A 20,550-nucleotide genomic window follows, 5' to 3' on the forward strand; every position below is an offset into this window, starting at 1 on the left:
GTGGACTAAAGATAAAAAATTACATTACTTCAAGCGCAATAAATCAGGAAGTTCACGTCAAAGAGTGTCTATAGAAACAACTACTGCCTTCTATCCCGCAACACAAACGATTCGTGTCATTCTAACCTGATTTGACATCTTGTCATTGCCTAAAAGATGCTTGAAAATGTAAGCGAAAATAAGATAAATAGTATGCCGAAGGATCTTATCCTTATAAACATCCTAGAACACCGTCCGATGGAAAGATGTTGATCATTTGCGAAACAAAACCTGAAAAAAATGGAAAGGAATGTCAAATAACAAGAAAAACTTGCTGAAATTGAGAAGAATGGCATCACCGTATACTTTGCAGGCGCCTCGTAAACCCACATGTAATCTCAACATACATCAGCCATGGATGCGCTAAAAATGGTGAAAGCGATGAGATCTGGCATAAGAATGGCATGGTTCACGAGAGATTGAACTCCGCAAAGTAAAGTATACAACCAACCTATGGATCGACACCAAGACCCCACAAAACCAAAATGCGAATAATTATTTAAAATTATATTTTTAAATTTAAAATGATATGGATAAAACTACAATTGGTCATCATCAGTGACTGCACGAACTTTCCGGGCAACCAATACGCGAGTTGAGCACTCGTCTATTTGACGAATACCGCACAAAAAACAATGATTACAAACGAAATCGCAGCTTAACATTTTCAACAATTTTTACATGTATCGCATCTTGGTAATTAACAAACTCAGATGGAACCACATTGTAAATACGAGTGTGCCTGGAATAATTGGAATTGAAACAACAACGATTGAACTCAATTTGTACAGCTTTCATTATATTTCTCAAAAACGATAAAATGGGTGCCGAAACGATAATAATACAACCCATTGACTGTGGGACAGTAACGGTCTCTGTTTTTTTCCAAAAATATATACAAAATCTATTCAAGAACATATGTGTTACAGCGGCTTCCGAATGGCACAGAATCGATCTCATTTTCGAGAGGAAAACAAAACGTGATCACAAATGCTTTTTTTGAACTTTTTTGGTTAAATCTATAAAACAGAGCGAATTTGCGATTTTGAATAAGGAAAAAACAAGCCTGGGACGTCTCGCATAACAGTATTAAAAATGGTATACATCAATACGGCTTAACTAACTCATATACTGGAGGATTATTCCACTCAAAATGGAAGCTTGTGATTTTTCTTTGGCAATTTCCTTTGGATTGGATTTGATCGTGCTGCGAACGAGCGATTAGACAACTATATTAGATAATATTCGAAAACTTGCAGTTTAGGAAGATACTCAAATTAAAGCAATTAATCTCTAGGCCCTATGTACGGGATTCTCTTTGGCAGCTGGAATATCTTACATTGAACAACGTTTTACACATAGCGGAATGGCATCTCAAACGACACTGTTGAAAAAGTCATACTCGAACGAGGGGATCACTTTCGCGCTCGCATCTGCTCCGGGATCCATGGCACTGTCCTCCATAGGGTATTCCTCCATGTAGTTTCCTCCGTCGACGAGGAGGTTTTTCACGCATTCGTACGAGACGTACTCATCCTGGCATGGCTTTCCGGTCTCCTGGTTCGGGGCCTCCTGTGGCAGCATCAAACGCATGAAGCAGTTTGACATGTCGTTGAACTGCATACTGCCCGCTGGAACCAACGATTCTGTCACGGGGAAGACATCCTGATCGACGCAGCACTGCGTCGGAGCATCCTCGAACACTTCGTCGAACTCGAACATATTATCCGTCGTGTCTCCCGAGGGTGTCTGGGGTGGTTCGTAGTGGGTACCGACGGAGGACTCCGAGTACCTTCGCAGAGAGCATCCCATCGGACCTGTGGATAGAGATAAGCTGCTGCTGCTGACTGCGCTGGCTTCTTTGTGGGATTTTCTGCGTCCTTGCCCCTCCGAACGACAGGCGTGGTTTTTTACATGCTTCCGGAGACTGGAAGGATCGGTGTAACGCTTGGTACAGCCCGGCAGTTGGCAGGCATATGGTTTCTGTGGGGGAAAGAGAAAACATTTTCGGTATGAATACATGGTTCAGAGTGCGTTGAATTCATCCTATCTTACCGTATCGTAGTGGGTGCGCTGGTGCTTCGCCCTGTCCGAACTATTGCTGAAGGCTTTGGTACATCCAAAGTACTGGCAATTGTAGGGCCGCTCCCCAGTGTGTGATCGTTGATGGATTTTAAGGTTTTCCAATCGGGAGAAAGCTTTTTCGCATCCGGAGAACTGCAGGCGAGAAAGGAGGAGATAAATTGGATAGGTCATTAACCATTTCTGACTGTTTTTTTTCTGCTTGTTCGTGGCACATGTTCCAAACTAATTAGGAATATGAAATGTGTCGTGTGTCGAGTATTTTTTTATAGCAAAACACAAGCGATAGAGTGACAAGCGTTGCTATCAGTTTTTAAACTGACAAATAATGAATGAAACATAAGTATGAGGTTAACGACATCCCGAAATTGAGTGCAACCGAGTATAACCAGATGAAAGCAGATGTTGTATAATCTCTAAGCAAATTTATTCAAGTTCGCCGATTTATTCAACCAAATATTCGAGTCAATATTGACTTGTTGGAAACACATTGAGCATTTTTATTACATTTTAATATTATTAGGTGTACCGGTAAGTTTCTTCGGCTTTACAACAGATGGTGTAACTTGATTATTATTCCAGTGATTCAAATTTCCAGACATTCGTTGGAAAGCTACGGTCATTGCGCGTCTTTTTCAGTATATGTCAAAAAGTTGAAGCGTAAACAACATAGTTTTTTTGCCACTTCGAATATATCGAATTTCGTACCAACGAGAGTGTTCTTGCGGGGAGTGTTACTTCATTACTTCAGTATGAAGAAAAAAGCTGCGGAAGGTCATCGCTTTTTGGTGAAAGTTTATGGTGAACATGCTCCAACTGAACGAACGTGTCAGACGAGGTTTGCACATTTTAAAAGTGATAATTTTGATTTGGGAGCGAAGAACGTTCCGGGCCGGCAAAAAAAAATTGGAGATGAAGAATTGGAGGCTTTACTCGATCAAGATCCGTCACAAACGCAACAAGTACATGCAGATACAATATCTCATTAAATCATATCCGATCGTTTAAATCCCATGGGAATGATCCGAAAGATAGGACATTGAGTGTCGTATGAATTGAAGCCACGAAAAGTCGAACGCCGTTTTTTCACGTGCGAACAACTGCTCCAATGGTATAAAAGAAAGGGTTTTTTGCATCGAATCGTTACTGGCGATGAAAAGTGGGTCCATTACGACAATCCTAAACATCGGGCAACGTATGGATACCCCGGCCATGCATCAACATCGACGGCCGCGCGGAGTATTCACGGCCAGAAGGTGATGCTGTCTATTTGGTGGGACCAGTTGGGTGTGGTGTACTATGAGCTGCTGAAACCGAATGAAACCATTACGGGAACGTCTACCGACGACAATTGATGCGTTTTAGCCGTGCACTGAAGAAAAAACGGCCACAATACGAGCAAAGACACGATAAAGTTATTTTGCAGCACGACAATGCTCGGCGGTATGTCGCGAAACCAATCAAAACATACTTGGAAACGCTGTAATGGGAGGTCCTATCCCACCCGCCGTATTCTCCAGACATTGATCCGTCCGATTACTAACTTTTTCGATCAATGCAACATGGCCTGGTTGACCAGCACTTCTCCAATATTGATGAAGTCAAAAATTGAATCGATTCGTGGGGCTAATCGAGCCGATAAGAATTTTGCTCGTTAGCTCTATTTTACTAAAGGGTGTGTCACATCAAATTGCATCACGGAAAAAACGCTGTAGAAATTTAATTTTTAGGAATTATATCTTCAGCTTTGGTTTTATAATCAGATAAGAGTGTATAGATCACGTTGGCCATGCTTCACTGTCAATTTTTCGTAAATTTGGAAAAATGTCGTCGAACGAAAAAGAGCGTCGTGAATTAATCTTGTACACTCATTTCGAGAATCCGGAGTTGTCACATCGGGACATCGGTAAGATGCTGGGAATCGTCCAATCCACGGTCAGCAGAGTACTAAAACGATACTTCGAGAACCTAACCATCGACCGGAAGGTGAAGAACGGCAAAAATGGATGCTCCGTCAGTGAAAAAGATCACAAGCGCGTAGTTAAGCAGTTTAGACGTGATCCGAGAAGTTCGGTCCGGGATGTCGCCAATAAGCTGAATTTGTCAAGTTCATTCGTCCAGCGGACCAAGCAGCGGGAGGGCCTGCGTACATACAAGGTTTAGAAGGCTCCTAACCGCGACGAAAGGCAAAACATGGTGGGCAAGACGCGAGCCCGGAAGCTGTACACCGAAATGCTGACGAAGCCGCATTGCCTGGTAATGGACGACGAAACCTACGTCAAAGTGGACTTTCGTCAGCTGCCGGGCCTGTTATTCTTCTCCGCAGAGGACAAATTCAGCGTTCCGGAGGAGATTCGCAAGCAGAAACTATCCAAGTTTGCCAAAAAGTACATGGTGTGGCAAGCGATCTGCTCTTGCGGAAAGCGGAGCGCCCCCTTCGTGATGACCGGCACGGTAAACGGGCAGGTTTACCTTAAAGAGTGCCTACAGAAGCGCTTACTACCACTATTGAAGCAGCACGAGGGCCCAACCATCTTCTAGCCAGATCTCGCTTCGTGCCACTATTCAAAGGACGTGTTGGAGTGGTACGAAGCCAACGGGGTCACCTTCGTGCCAAAGGAAATGAACCCGCCCAACGCGCCGGAGCTTCGTCCAATAGAGAAATATTGGGTGATTATGAAGCAGGCCCTCCGGAAGAACCCAAAAGTTGTCAAATCGGAGGCGGACTTCAAGAGAAAATGGATTTCTGTTCAAAAAAAAACTACAACCTGACGTTGTACAGAACCTTATGGACGGGGTAAAGAGGAAGGTGCGAGCATACGGGCTTGGGCTCGAAGTATGATTAAAAAGAAAATGCCAAAAGTTTTTTAATAGTTTTTATTTTACTGTCTAAAATTTTCAAAAGGATCGGTCTACTGGGCGAATTTCTACAGCGTTTTTTCCGTGATGCAATTTGATGTGACACACCTTTTATTATAGAAATCGAGTAATTCGATAGCATCGAGCGAGCGATAGCTACCGACGCAAGTGTCAGAACTTTTCGAGTTGTTTGGTTCGCTTGTTGCATATCTTCAGAGAATTATTTTGTTTTGGTTTGCGTTCCTGATATTTTCCTTTTCAGAAACGCTTAAATATTTGCAATTTTCAACACACATGTGTTGTTTTGTTTTGATCAATATTTGTTTTGCGATGCTGCCAGAATAGTTTATACATGGTAAGTGTTCAATCCAGCATTATTTATATTAATAATGTTATAATTTACAATGCAGAACTTACTTTCAGCGCATATTTCAGTGGCTGAAAATGAGTGGACAGACAAATCACGCCCAGTTTGAACGACTCGTTGAACCAATGTGAGCGAATGTTAACATTGCTCGAGGTTTTTGTGGAAGCAGTTCAAATAGAATCCCGGTAAAGGAAAGTGAGGAGCTTAATGCACGAGACCATCAATGCGTCTTGGTTCAGAATGGCAGAAAGTAAGTTTTTCTTCTACGATACATATAACATCATAAGCAAATTTTATCATCTTTCTTGAATTACTATCAACCGAATTTCCTACCTAAAATTTGCTTATTCCTGATAGCGTACATTAGTACGAGTTACTTTTATCAGCAGCTTTCTTTTTATTACTATACTATACCAAACTTTTATACAATATGCTAAAGCTGAAATGTCTTGAAAAACAATAATGTTTTTTTTAAATTACAGATTTGGATTGACATGAGGTGAGAGGTAAAGACAACACTAACACACAACAAGCGAGAATAGAGGGCCACAGGTGGTGGTCCAATACAATAAAGCTATTGACGCCACTACAACACCAAATCGACGCTAAAAGAGAACTACATGCAAAAAATTTTTTTGCCTTACGGAATTCCATAGATTGCAGTTGTGAAAATACATGAAAAAGTTCATTTTCTAATAATTACATTTTTTGTAAAGCAAATTGTTCCATGATTTCGTTTTATTACACATCCATGCATGAATTGCGCCTATTAAGCTTCATTCGTTGAGGGAATATCAGTTTTCTCCAAACCATAACCATATTAACACATTTGGAACTATAGATATTTATAATTTTCATAGCAGATGTCTCAAAAAAAGATTTGGCATCCTTTCTATAGTGCTCTGTAAAACATTTCAAACTCGTTTCAAAATATTTCAGTACCGCCACTACTTCCTCGATTTCTATAATTCCAGATTTTACTCGGTGTGAAAGTGATAGTGATTGTATCGAATTTTCGATTCGATTTCTATGATCGAGCTCTTTGAGTAATTGAGTTATAACATATTTATTGGAGCACGTAATCAGATTTGCAGCAATTCAGGTCATGATGTATGAAGCTGAATCCAAACAAGTGTTCCACCTACATTTCTTGTTGGGTTCCTGGACATTCTGGGATTCCTGGCAATGAGAAGGCGGACGAGTCAACAGCAAAAGGAAGGAAGAAATCACACCCCACGACATGCATTCCGATCCCAAGTGAGGATGTCGACCGAATGGTGAGGCACCAAATTCGCCAGGCATGGGAGATCTGATGGAGAAAAAGTGACAAATTTTTAAGAGAGATCAAATCGGCAACAATGTCCTGGAGTGGAGACGATCTGGCGTAGTGGTAACATCCATGCCTCTCACGCTAAAGGTCACGAGTTCAATTCTCACTCCCGACATTCTTCCAAAAACGGAAGTAAAAGTGACGAACCAGCCAAATGAGTTGAAAGTCACTATAATACAGATAAAAAAACAATGTCCTGGACGAACTGTGGAAAACCGCAAGAACAAAGAATATTGACCAGGCTACGTATTGGTCACACATATTTGACTCATGGACATCTGTTGGAAGGAAAGGAGGCAATTCCGTGTATATTCTGTGGTGAGAGGATGTCGGTGAAGCATCTTCTGGCAGACTGCCCAGGATTGACCCATGCGTGGAGCCGATACGGAATATGTGGTACGGTGGAAGAAATACTTGCTCCCGATCGGAAAGCAGAAGAGAAAGTGTTAAATTTCCTAAGAGAAGTGACATTAATTGATAAAATTTAGATGAAAAGTAACAAAAACAAAAAACAAAAACAGAAAACAGCATCAAAAGTCGAAATAATTGGCGAATAAGAATAGTTTTTTTGAAGCCACTTTAATAAAGTAACAACAACAACAACAACAACTTACATTTCATCGAGAAGAAGACGCATCCAATTTCGGCTACCATCTTGATGGTTTCCGATAGCTAAAATTGATTGCGTTAAGCATCTAGGAGGTTATTTGTATTGCAAGATCAAACTTGAAACTTGTCGTAGCCTTGGATTAACATTATGCGAATTGCAATAAATTAAAACAACGGACGCTCACAGTTTGAAATCTCTATTCTGTGCTTTAGTTCGGTCTACATTGAACTATTGTTCAACGATTTCGAACCCGAATACCCGGAAACGACAAATATTAGGTAATCAAGTTGAAGGTGTTTACTAAAAATATTCCCAATAAAAACAGTTTGCGAATCTGCAAAAAAATGAGTCGTTTCAGGCCGATTTGGCGGCAGAGTTTTCCTTTTTCAGAGATCTCCTGGAATCAATTACGATAGGCTTACTCATTAATGTTTTCTGGAGCCTTGGTCTCAGGTTCCAAAATCGTCTCTTTTTATGGAAGCAAAACAAAAAGAATTTGAAAAGTGGCCATGGTTTTTTCTACAATAAAATGTTATTGATTATTCATATTGTTATATTTTTCCCTGGCGAACTCATACTGCGTAGTTTACAATTTCCATCTTGAAGATGAAAGTTCGTACTGCAAACCAAACCTAATGCAAACGACCGGTGTTTTTTTAAATAACCGCAAACCAAGTTGATTTACCGATTAGAAGAATGACAATTACTTTTATAATTACTTTCACAGTAATAGTTTTATATCCAGAAAATTAATTCATTTTAAGTTTTAGTTTTCTCTTGTTTATTATTAATATACATAAACTGTTGTGCGACAATAAAGTTCCAAAAAAATAAAATAACATTTTACGGAAAATTCTTTAGTTACGATTCTTAAAACTAATCGCTTCTCAACAATTTTTTGAAACATTTCACGTTACGTTTTGTTTATGGTTTTAATTGACAACTTATATTTTTCATACTACAAGAAAAAAAAACTATGGTGAAAAGATCACACAAAAAACACACAGAACAGAGGCGCAATGTAAAAGAATTCAGTAATTGTTAAGTTACCAGATAAACTGAAACGATAAATAAAACAAACAACACTCACCGGACACTTATTGGGTTTCTCCCCGGAGTGGACACGCATGTGAATCAGCAGCTTGTACCGTGCGTTGAAAGGACGATACCGTCGTGGACACTCCAGCCAGTAGCAGGCGAACTCCTCTCCCTTCTTAACCTCAACATGCTTCTTCTCGATGTGTGCCACCAGGGTTCCCTGGTCGGGAAATTTCAGATTGCAATCCATCCAGAGACACTCCAGCGGTTGGTCCGAGCCGAGTTCCTCTTCATCCAGTTCCTCCTCCAGCGCTTCCTGCTTGACGGAAATCTGCGGTTCGGATTCCTGGTTCTGGTGCCAAATATCTTTGAACTCACGATTTGGTTTCTTCGCAAGCTCCGAGCTGTTGTTGTAGTTTTCTTCCAGATGCTGGTAGGCGTCCCCACTGTGGGTGCTCTCGGCCGCGGCATTGTTACTGACGTCAACGTGTTGATTGAACTGATCGAGGAAACTCGTGTCGAAATAATCAATCATATAGCTTGTCTGGGAGTAGTTCTTGGAGGTATCATCAAACTGGATCGAGTTACCAAAGGCGGACTTGATCGATGGTAATTGCTGCAGAGCCGGGTGCGCTTCTTCCACGTTACTGTGCTTGGGGGAATTGGATGGTTTCGTGACCGGAAGACTGTTGCCGAAATTCATCGAGAGTGATGATGTAATCCATGGATCGAGCGGCGGTGAAGAACACGGACTCTGATTTTTCGACTGACAGTTGATATCGTTGAAATTGTAATACTCCGAGTTCATAACGCTATTGCAGGTTAGGGGTGTGGCAATCGTGGTCGCTGGAGACATACACACAGACGACTGAAGCTTCTCGATGTATTCCGGATCGAATTTGAAATAGAGATCCTCTGTTTTCTGTTGCATCATGCACGGCTGCTGGTGGTAATTGGTGTACATTTCATCGGACGTGTCCGCATCTCCTTTCATCATTCCGGAAAACTCATTCACAAACTCACCGTTGTTATCATCGAACGAGGAGTGACTCGAGGAAGCCGGTGAAAACGAACACTTGAGTTTATCAGCGTAATATGGTTTCGAGCTGGGGCAGCTTTCGCCGAAATACACCGAATCCTTCAGATTGCCGGGTGTGGTCGGGGTTAGCAACGACATGTTGCTGAAGTTCGCGATTGGAACACTGATATCGATACTTTTGGAAATGTCAAACTGGGGGGCACCATTCACTTGGCCGGTAACGAACATGTTTGTTTGCGGTCTAAGCCCTTTCAGCACATCACAAAACAAGCGCGAACTTCACCGAGAACTTGAACGACACGACACCGCCAAAGCGCGCTCTGATGGAAAAGCGAACTCGCGGAAGAAAACTGTGTATAGTGTAGTAGTAGAAGTTCAAAAAATAGAACCAGATGACTAATCGGAAAACACGTCCTAACGGATCGGGCGTCATGAAGCGAATGACAAAAACAAAAGTACCAAAAGATCGTGCGTTGGGTTGCGCGACAATCTTGAGCGGCAGGATCGCGTGCACACATGTGGCCTCTCTTCACGCGCATTCCTTAGAGGTACTTCCCGCCGTTGTCGTAGTCGTTGTCGTCGCTGTCATCCACTGTGGCGTGCGAGATGAAATTTTCTAATATGCACACTACTACTACTGGTGCTGGTGCGCGATCACAATGCATGATCGTTACGTGTGATGACGATCATGATAGTGGTGGAAAGGGGGCTGGAAAATAAGGGAAAACTGATGAAGTGTTACGTATGTCAGAACGAGATGGTTTCATTCTTGTTGCCGGTTGTGACAAACGATCGGTAGCAGCGGTGGGATGAGGCAGAACAGAATGGGAGAACGGGATGTCCGCAGATTAATTGGCTGGGTTGTTCAAGTGCACGGCGAATTGGTTGTTTTGATGCGTTGATTTTGTCCGGTAATTCTTCGTTTGTTGTTAGAATATTAGATCATCGTGAAGAAAGTTTCCGTGTTCATTACACAGAGAGAGTGGCAAGTATAATTATTGATTTTATTTTAATTGTAATCTAATTGACATGCGAAAATGCTTCATTCCGGTTTTGTTCGCATATCAAATGATTATAATTTCGGATCCTTCTTCTTAAATGGCACTAACGTTCCTAGAGCCGCTCCTTTTCGTTCATTGGGAGCTATCAGTTCCCTTCCATTAGAATATGTTGAATTGTAATACATATTAGATGTAAGCATAGTTTTAAAGAATTGAGTCTGAAGTGTGAGTGTGAATGAGAATGTGAGTATGAGTGTGAACATTGTTACAATCTCCTTACATCTAATCCTTTTCCTAATGAAAATGTGTTACCCTTCTCGAGTCGACCGCGAGTAATCGGTTTCCTATTTTATTAACCATAGAATTAAGGAAACATGTTAATATATTCTAGTTAAAATATAGTTAAGAATTTGGCTCCTTGGTTTGACGAAAAATTACATCAACCAGAGGGAATCGAACCCGAACCCCCGGCATGTTAGGTGTGACGATAACCATTAAGCCACGGGAGCACTACATCCCAACACAAATTTTTCCAAAGAAAAATAAGCTATAAGCTTCAATTTGATATGTCGATCATCTGAATCGGTTCAGTAGTTCAAAAGTTATGTTTTTTTGTAGTAGCAAAAATGGGAAAAAAAAGATTTTTCGAACCATCGATAAACTTTGAAAAACAATATCTCAAAAACGAAAAAATAGCATCTTCGATATCAAGATATTTTATGTAAAAAATCAGTTATATTTTTTTTAGAAAAAAAAGTCATTTTTGGGAAAAAGTGGAAAAAAAGATTTAAAAAAAAATAAATAAAATAATACGGGTCTAATGTTTTGCGATAAAGAACAAAACTATCAATTTTCATGGAAATCTAAGAACCACTTCATCGGTTTGGCATGGAATGGCTGTATATATAGCTTCAAAAATGAATCTAATGTTGACTGTTCTGTTTTCGTCTCGACTTTTTAGAAAAAGAGGAAATAGTTGATTTTAGGATTGTCCGAAAAATCAACTTTTTCCACTTTTTTTCCTTAAATGACTTGTTACAAATGGTAACAACGAAAGGGGGGTTCTTCCGTAATTATAATTGCAGAACTCGATGTTTTTGAAGTTCGTAGAGTAATTATAATTTTCCTGTAATTCAAATGTGTACATATAAGTTTTCTACATTTTAATTCGTTTACAATGTGTATCGTGTATAGGTTTAACTGTAGCTCTCGGTGACCTTCTCAGGATTCCCAAATATAGGTCTCCAAAGTCGAATTTAGAGTTTGATAAGGTGTGTGTGCGATGAATGGCGATATATGTTTCTGGTCTTATTGGTTTTAAAGGAGTTTTCGGTTACCTTCTCAGGTTTCTCAAAAATAACTCTTTACCGTCGCGATTGAAGTTCAATAAAAAGTGCACTTGATTATTAACCCTCTACCGCCCAAGTTTTTTATTTATCTAAAAAAAACCTACTCCACTTCTATCTCGAGTTTCCGACTTTCAACATAAAATACTCCTAGCAGAAAGCTGCCAGCATAAAAACAATGTGTATGTGTGATAGATGCAAATATTCTAAAGACGTTCTAGTGGGAGTGAACATTGAAAATAATGTCTGAATAATTTGAATAGAGAATCCGCGAAGCCCGTCTAAAGGCGGGCTTGGGCTGTAGAGGGTTAATGCATTGTATTGCTGTTCCGGTAGGTTTTAGAGGAGTTCTCTCAGTGACCTTCTCAGGTTTCCCAAATATAGTTCGTTAAGATTACACATGATGAAACACGATGTATAATTTTATTGGTTTTACAGAAGTTTTCTCGGTTACCTTATTAGGTTTCCTGAAAAAAATCCACCGCTACGATTGGACTTCTGTAAAACCTACACGCGATGGATAACGATATATATCAGCGAATCGATTGATTTTAGAAGAGTTCTCTCGGTGACCTTCTCAGGTTTCCAAAATATAACTCTTCGCCGTCGCGATTGGATTTAGATTAAAAGAACGTGCGACTAAAATAGAATATATAACACGTCCAATTAATTTTACATGTTTTGCTTCTCAGGTTACCTGAAGATAAAATCGTCAATAGTTCGCGTTACACAATCACATCACTTACCACAGTGAATTCTGATTCTTGCCTCTCCCTACTAACAACTATCCCTTCCATGATATTCGCTAGGGCAGGGGTTTTCAAATGGTGCTCCGCGGGAAATTTGTGCTCCGCGAAGTTATAGCAAATGCTCCCGCCTGAAAACCCACCTTGAAAAAAACAATTCTTTAATTTCATTTTACTGGGCATATAGAGATTTATATTGTTACTCCGGGTCAGATGTCGTGTAACAGCGACTCGGAACCGAAATAGAGTTGTTTCCAGTTGGGTAATGTCAATGCAAATAAGATTTGTTTTATTGATTGAAAAATGCAGGTGCTCCGTCAAATTATTTTGCTATAAAAAGTGCTCTGCCATAAAAAAAATGTGAAAACCCCTGCGCTAGGGAACCACGCTATAGAGGCGACCCTTCTGGCCTTTGGGCGGCGAATATCATACTAACATTCCTTCCCTTCCCCCGGTGACTGAAAGGACGTGGCCGGCGTCGTTATTGACCATTTAAAGCTTTAATCACCGAAAATTGCACAACGAGAATGATTTTCTAGTCCCAAGCGTCATTCTGTGTGTTCTTTGTGCAATTTGGTTGGTTCAGGTCAATCACGAAGAGCAACTACGAACTGTACAGTCTACCCAAGCTCAAGCTCAAGCTGTATCGTGTATAGGTTTAACTGTATATAATATTAATTTGAATTTTCATGTAAGAGATAAGTATTTGTATGAATTCTAGTTGTAGGTTAAATTATAACAACTGTATAGGTTTCCATCGCGTAGGCTTTCTCAAGTTTGGTCCCCTTATTATAGTTTATAATTTCGTCTAATTTTAGAGCATGATCCAAATCTTGTTTTTCTAGGTTAAAGCGACCAGATGGTCAAAGGTCTAACGCGGGACACAAAAAACAGAGCGTTATGTATATACGTTATGTGAAAGTAAACCATAGTTTAGCGAGTTTCATTTATTCGTGGAACACTTAACATGTGTCCTTGCAATTAAACCTGATCTGTATTATTTCTTTCTAAGTATCGTCATTCAGTTGTGATTTTTCGGTGGTTTAGATTTTGTTTACGCCTGAAAATCACTGGCTCAGTTAGAGCATTAAAGCCTGGCAAGCACGATTCAAATTCAACAATTTTCATCAAATTATCGAAAGGAATGCTCGAAAATTTCAATCCATCTTCATCCAATTTAGTGTTAACGTGTGCATTAAAAAAATGGACTATTTTCGGATGGCGATGAAAAAAAAACTACTATATTACGTTTATTAAGCCTAATATATTCAAGACTGTTAATAAGCAGAAGTAGAACTGTCAAGCAACTTCATGATTTTTTCATACTATCAGCTTCACCCCACTGCAGAGAAGTTGGACATCCTGAGACACTTTATGTCCGCTAGACATAGCCGATCTGGTATTTACAACATCCTCTCGCTGTCGCTCCTTAAGCCGGGAGATCGAAACAACCGGCCAAACGGTGAAGGAGAATCGGACCAAAATGAACATTTTTATGCGGAAGCGTCAGACGAGACCGGCAGTATCTGAACAGCAGGCAATCACCCAGAAGGAGTAGCTTCAGCTGCTGGTGAAAAACTTCTTTCCGTCGAAAGAAGTGAAAAACTTCTTTTCGTGCTCATAATGGAAGACGAAACGTGCTTGATACTAGAATTCAACGAATGGCCGAAGACCGGGTGCTTTACGTTCCCCAGTTAAGCGATGACGACGAATATATCATCCACATCAAGTTCTGGAAGAAGGTCCTTCTCTGACAGACGAGAAGGGAATGTCTAAGCCGCTCTTCTTTCGAATCATATGGTGAACGGGGAACGAGTACGAAGTGGTTGCCGAAACATGCGAAAGTGATGTGGTCTTTATGCCGAAACGGGGATCAGCCCATTATGCCAAAAGATCACTGGAAAATGGATAATGGATCGGCTGGAGATAAACATTGTCGCGTAGACCGCCAACCTTCCCAACATACCCCAGCTGCGGCCAATAGAAAACTTTTAAGCGAATGGCCAAAATGGAGAGATAGCTGACTACCAAAGCCACGGAAAGGTAAAAAAACATGTCGACATACATCTTTTCATCAGCCATGATTGAGGTTCCGGCCAACATTTGCTTCATTTGCGATACTTCATCAAACAACCCTGCCTCTTCCTGTCGAGCATACACTAGTTCTTCCGGCTTATTTAACACGTTAAGCCCTGACCTGACCTGACCGTTAGGCTAGAGGACCAAAGATGAACTTTTCATTTGACTCACGTTGGTCCCTGTCTTTATAAAAATCTTAAAAACTAATCTTTATAAAAATCAATTTACCGATTTTGTTGCTGTCGTTTCCTGTTGACACTCTCTAAACAAAAAGTCCACTGTCGGTGCGATGAAACCAGCTCAACGTATTAATCGTTGAATGCATTGGAGCGCTCTTGAACAGTCTGACAAATAAAAGTTTTATTTTGAGGTTCATCCATTTAAGAAAAATCAACATAATCAAATTGTAATACTGAAATATATTGATATCGCGGGACATTTTCGTTCCTTTTGCCAAATGCGGGACGTAATCCTACGCGGGACATTTTGTTGAAATGCGGGACGTCTGGTCAGTTTATTCTAGGTTATGTTCAATCGTAGGTAATCCTAGTAGTAGTAATGTATTTAGGTTTAGGATATGTTTAAGATTATGATAAGTATAAAGTCACTAAATAATAGTTTATAATGTAGATGATTAGGATTGTAGTAATAAGCATAGGTGTAAATATTGATAGAACTTAGAACTTCAGAATAGTATTAAATTCGGCCAGCACATGTGAACACGTTATCTTCTTTTATCGTTTGCCCGACCGATGACAGACCTACCGTCACTGGTTGAGCGATCTGTCAAAGGTAGGGCTATTCCCCTTAGAACAACCGAGGGGCTTATTGGAAGGTGAGATGCGCAGCCAACTAGGGATGGCTAAAATGAATTTTTCCAAACATTTATAACTTTCGAAATACTAGACCGATTCAGATGATCGACATACCAAATTAAAGCCAATCACCTGGTCTTGCTACACCTGCAGAAAACTCGAATTCTGTTCTCGTTATTATTGATAGTATTTTTTTATTGTTTTCATAGTCTCGGGACCAAGGGCGCTATATTTTTTATATTTTTTCTGAAAAGCTGAGGACTTTTCACATAACATGTGTCGAAACCAGAGAGACGTTTTTCTTCGTTTTTGAGTTATGAGTTTTCAAAGTTAACCGATGGTTCAATAAATCATTTTTATTTTTTTTCCAAAAATGACGTTTTTCAAAAAATTATTACTTTTAAACTACTGGACCGATTCAGATGATCGATACATCAAATTAAAGCCAATTAGCTATACTTTTTTGAAAAAATGACACATTTGTCAATTAATTGATTTCAAGTCGCATACATCCAATTTACAGTATACATCTATACATACAGTCATTCCATGCCAAACCGATATAGTGACTCTCAGGTTTTCGTCAAATGTGGTAATTTTGTTCTTTATCGTCAAACTTTGAGAAGCCCTGGTCTAGATGAATTACGATTAGACGTGGTTTGCTGAATTGTGATTGTGTCACATTTACCCGAACGACAGTTACCCGAACGACTGCTACCCGAAGGACATTCACCCGAATTTCAATCACCCAAATGTTACAAATAACCGAATACGACAAGAACCTGAACCAAGAACCTATTTAATTAGAGCTTTTTACATATTTAATCCTGATGAGCGTCATTAAAATGATAATATTTATACATTGACTTGTATCCAAAAACTCGTAGGGGGAGTGGGGGTAAAGTGGTTGATAGTATAACTATTGACTATTGACACCGTATTGATAGTCATCTTATGTTTGATAAATTTCACGACTTTCGAGTCACCCTGTACTACAGTGGAGCTGTCGCATGTCAAGATATGAATAAAAACAAAAAATGCTCTCTCGGTAGCCATTCGGCCGTAGTTTTGTGCGTTTCGAATTCAAGGAATTTCTAGTGAAATTTAGTTTATTTGATATTTGCGACAAATCAACAGTTTGGACGACAGTTCACATATTCTAGGGGAGGTGAACAGATATTTTGCTTAATTTCAGCGATTATTCCGCATATTTCGCATTTCGTTGTTTGGGCGGCAAAGTGGTCATTGGAGGATTACTACTGACAATGTTCTGTTTTCAAAAACTGATATACCTTATCACCTTATCTGCTCCTAAAAAGGTCCCAGGTGGGTTCAAGCCTCATTTTGAAAAACGTTATGTGTTTCCTACTACGGTTTTGTACGTATGAGAAAATTTCAATTACGATTCTAGGTGAATAGGCCTAGCTCATTTGATACATGTACCTACTATTTCAATAATGATTTAAACAAATTTGGCCAAATAAACACGCATATCTCTTCTAGCATCATATGCGCGAGTGACCACTTTGCCCCCTCTCACCTTACCTTCTCACTAAAAAAAATGTTCGATTTTTCAACCTTTTTTCTGATAATGAGAAAAATACTATTTTCAATTTTCATAATGAAAACCGCTTACTATCTTGAACTACAATATTCTTCGAAGAACGAGAATTTTAGTGGTATGTGGACACAGGAAATGGCCATGTTCCTCAGGGTGATCACATTCCTCCCAGTTCCCCTATATTGCGTGGACAGAGCAAAAACGAGAAAAAGCGGCGAGGCATACTATATTCTCCAAATTTATGAAAAAAGATATATAGTTTCACTTTTATATAATAATAAAATGTTCAATTTTGTATCATCGATGGACTTCAAAATTCGATTATATACATTATCATGCCATTTGAATCACGTAGCCCATACACGTAGAAGTAAGCTGTCAGTTTCAAGCAGTCGTCAAGAAAATAGAAAGACAGTTAATTCGATGGAAGGAAATGAAAGAACAGTATTATAACACAACGAGATTCTAGAGAATAGAACATTTACCCGAATGGTAAACAATCCCGAATAAGAAAGAAAGAAATATTCAATAAAAAAATTAAATTGTGTTTATAATATTGGTAATAAATTCAAATCAATTGAACAATACACGACAAAAAAGCTCAAAGTCAAACAATGGATAATTTTCGTAATTATTTAATTGAGGTATCTAATTCAAACACGAAAACACACGTTCAGGTTTAAAATGAAAAAAAAAATATAAAATTGTTGTTTTTCTGTACTTACGTATTAACGCCCCCGCAGTGCAATGTTTATTATAAGTTAATTTTTTTCGTAATAAATTTCATTCTGAGGCCAATTTAATGGGAATGAAGCTCCCATCTAGCGTGGATAAGGAATCGAGGTGGCCCCAAGCCGCCGAGGTGACGCAAACCGAGTCGGACATTGACCCGCCGACCGCAAACATCGGACGACATACGTTTACCCAGTAAATTTTTGCATTGAAATTTGAAAGATATATCTCAAAGCATAAATTAACCATATGCCGTCCGACGTCAGTCTAACTAAAGAATCATCTCTTATGTTTCAAACCTTCATACAAACCGGGCAATCGGTGGAACACAGGTTTGCTTGCGAGAGGCCGCCGCTTCTGACGGCGGGTCGGCGGCCGACTCGGATTACGTCACCTCGGTTCCTAATTTTCGTTTAATGGGGACTTCACTCTCATGACATTGTCCTCAGAATAAATTTCATTACGAAATAATTAATTCATGATAAAAATTGCGCTGCGTGAATACGTAAGCAATATTTTTTTTCTTATCAATTCTTTTCACATTTTCATTACTATATGCTTTATATTTTTTATGTTAAAAATACCTGCTTAACTTTCGAAATATTCCATAACTCATCCTCATTTTCTAATCTCTGTTAAAGAGATTAAAGAGAGTGTTAAAAAGCAAAGGAAAAAAGGAAAGGAAAGAAACAGCATGTTAATTATGTCTACACTTATTTCTAAAAATGACACACCAACGTCTTCAACATCATTTTCGAATTTCCTCATTATAATTTCGAATTTTACTTCGTGTTTTTTTGGTTGCTCTTTCTTGATGTTTTGATTTAATCTTTTTTATCAACAGAAGACTCGAAACTCATAATAATTTGTAGGAATTTTTCCTTCTTCATTCGGGTAAAAGTTCCATTCGGGTAAATGTCGCATTCGGGTATAAGTAACATTCGAATAAATTCGGATAAACATTGCATTCGGGTATGTGTTACACTCGGGTAAATGTGCTTCCGGTAAACGTGTTTCGGGTGAATGTGACACAACTCTGAATTGTATCGTATGGCTATTATTCCTATTCGGCTGTAAGTGAAAAACGACTAAATTTTGTGTGCAGATACCAACAGTGCAAATATGTACCCCGTGTGCACATAAATGTCCCATCTTCCCAACGAGTACTTGAAGCAACCCATCGGAATGACAACGATAACTGATCTTCCATAATATGCTATTCGCTAGGATGCATAGGACAGAATTTGCCACAGAAAACCGCCGCAGACATTGTTTTGCTGTGCGTCCAAGAAATTTCTTCCAAACTGCCATGTGTCCCCATCTGTAACGCATTGCGTTTTTATTTACTAGAAAATTTATCGCTGAAACCAGCCGCCAAGTGAAACATTACGTAAAAAATATGCAATCCTGCGAGGATGGCAGCAATTAAAAAAAGCGGCCGCAAACAACGATGCTGTAAACAACTCAGACGTTTACGCGCATGTCACAAGTGCTTCCTATCAACTAAAGAGCAAGAGGGACAATAGTCGCAAAAAAGGAACCTCCAGACTGCAGCATCTTCCAGTTTGTCAAGTGCACTCTCAATTTTGTTTTTTTTTTGTTATTTTCCTCTGTTGTACTCTTTTGTGTTCTCGTTTATGCGTTTGTATGCCAAAACAAGACACAATACCAGAGCGTGGCAGGGTGACAAAGAAGCGTGTTCGAAAATGCGATGATTTAGATGTTTTTTAAATCTTGACAGATTTTTGGCAGCCAGTCGCATCACGAGCGTGCCATGTTTGATGACAGTTGGTTCGTTTTTTGCGATCGGTTTCAGATCGGTGTTTTTGCATTTGCGAATTTGGTACCCGTGACTTATCTGATAAAACTAAATCGATTGATTTGTCGATATCCCCATGCTCATTACTATTCTGACATAATCACTTCTCAGGTGTCAACTTCATGCTGTTAAAAATAGAAACTCGCATTACGGGACCGAAAACATCAGACACATCTAAATATTGTTTTTATAAACAACATCTCACTCGTCGCTTCCAGAAAAACGTAAAATTAAGAAATTTACGACAGAAGCGCAAGTGCACGCAATAATTACATCTAGTCCGTCGTGATGCCAGCAAGCAAGCGGGAAATACCGTTCTGAATCATATTTCGGACACTTTGTTCTAATATCTTGAAATGCTTCGTGCACTGATGATATAACTATAAATTTAATATCACAATTGCTTCTTTAGAGTGATCCCTTGGTTTCACTATCACTTCGTTTGAGAATAACATTTGAATTATCACATAGCAGGAAAAAAATCAACAGCACCACTCATTATCGTTTGTGTTTGACGTTTGTTTTGCGTGAGCACGTAGAATTTACCCGTTCATAAATATTTAAATTTCTCCCGTGTTTCATTAGTTCTCATCATCGTTAACAGTTTACTGTGATTGCTTGGTAAGTGTTTTGCAGCTGACTATAAAATTTAATCAAGTGTAATGTAATTTTCGTCCATAAAATTACAAAATAAAGTGTCCGAAATTTGATTTAGTGTCCGAAGTTTGATTCTTATTCGCTTCATTTGAAAAGCATTTTATTCGATGGTTTTATTATGTTTTCAATCAAATAGATACCAAAGTAGAAAGCTTGAAAGCATATTGAACTAATTTATCAAAAATATCTACCAAATAATACCTGTGCATAAAGTTTAGATCTGTTTTCTGCATCATATGCCTTAAGCGTCCGAAATATGATTCGTAACGGTACTGCATAGAGAAAAAAAAACTTTTCGGCGTGATCGGGATGAGTTTGTTTGCCTCATCCCATTCTCTATGACAAAACACTGGGATAGCCGAACTAGCGTACGCGATGGAGCAAAAAATGACGCCTTCGAATGTCTCCCGGGTCTTGGAAAACGCTGAAT

At 39.3% G+C, this 20,550-nt stretch overlaps 1 protein-coding gene across 1 annotated transcript; it reads right to left on the minus strand.

Annotated features, from left to right (window-relative positions):
- Positions 1–817: 817 nt before the first annotated feature.
- Positions 818–10,912, minus strand: LOC129773680 (early growth response protein 1). The gene is made up of 3 exons (XM_055777327.1): positions 8,378–10,912; positions 2,095–2,256; positions 818–2,022 (listed from the first exon to the last, which is right to left on the minus strand). Exons 1-3 carry the CDS (start codon positions 9,590–9,592, stop codon positions 1,414–1,416), a joined length of 1,986 nt encoding a protein of 661 aa, XP_055633302.1. The 5' UTR covers positions 9,593–10,912; the 3' UTR covers positions 818–1,413.
- Between the last annotated feature and the right edge of the window lie 9,638 nt (positions 10,913–20,550).

The sequence above is a fragment of the Toxorhynchites rutilus genome, chromosome 1, assembly GCF_029784135.1.
Source record: "Toxorhynchites rutilus septentrionalis strain SRP chromosome 1, ASM2978413v1, whole genome shotgun sequence".
Taxonomy (NCBI): domain Eukaryota; kingdom Metazoa; phylum Arthropoda; class Insecta; order Diptera; family Culicidae; genus Toxorhynchites; species Toxorhynchites rutilus.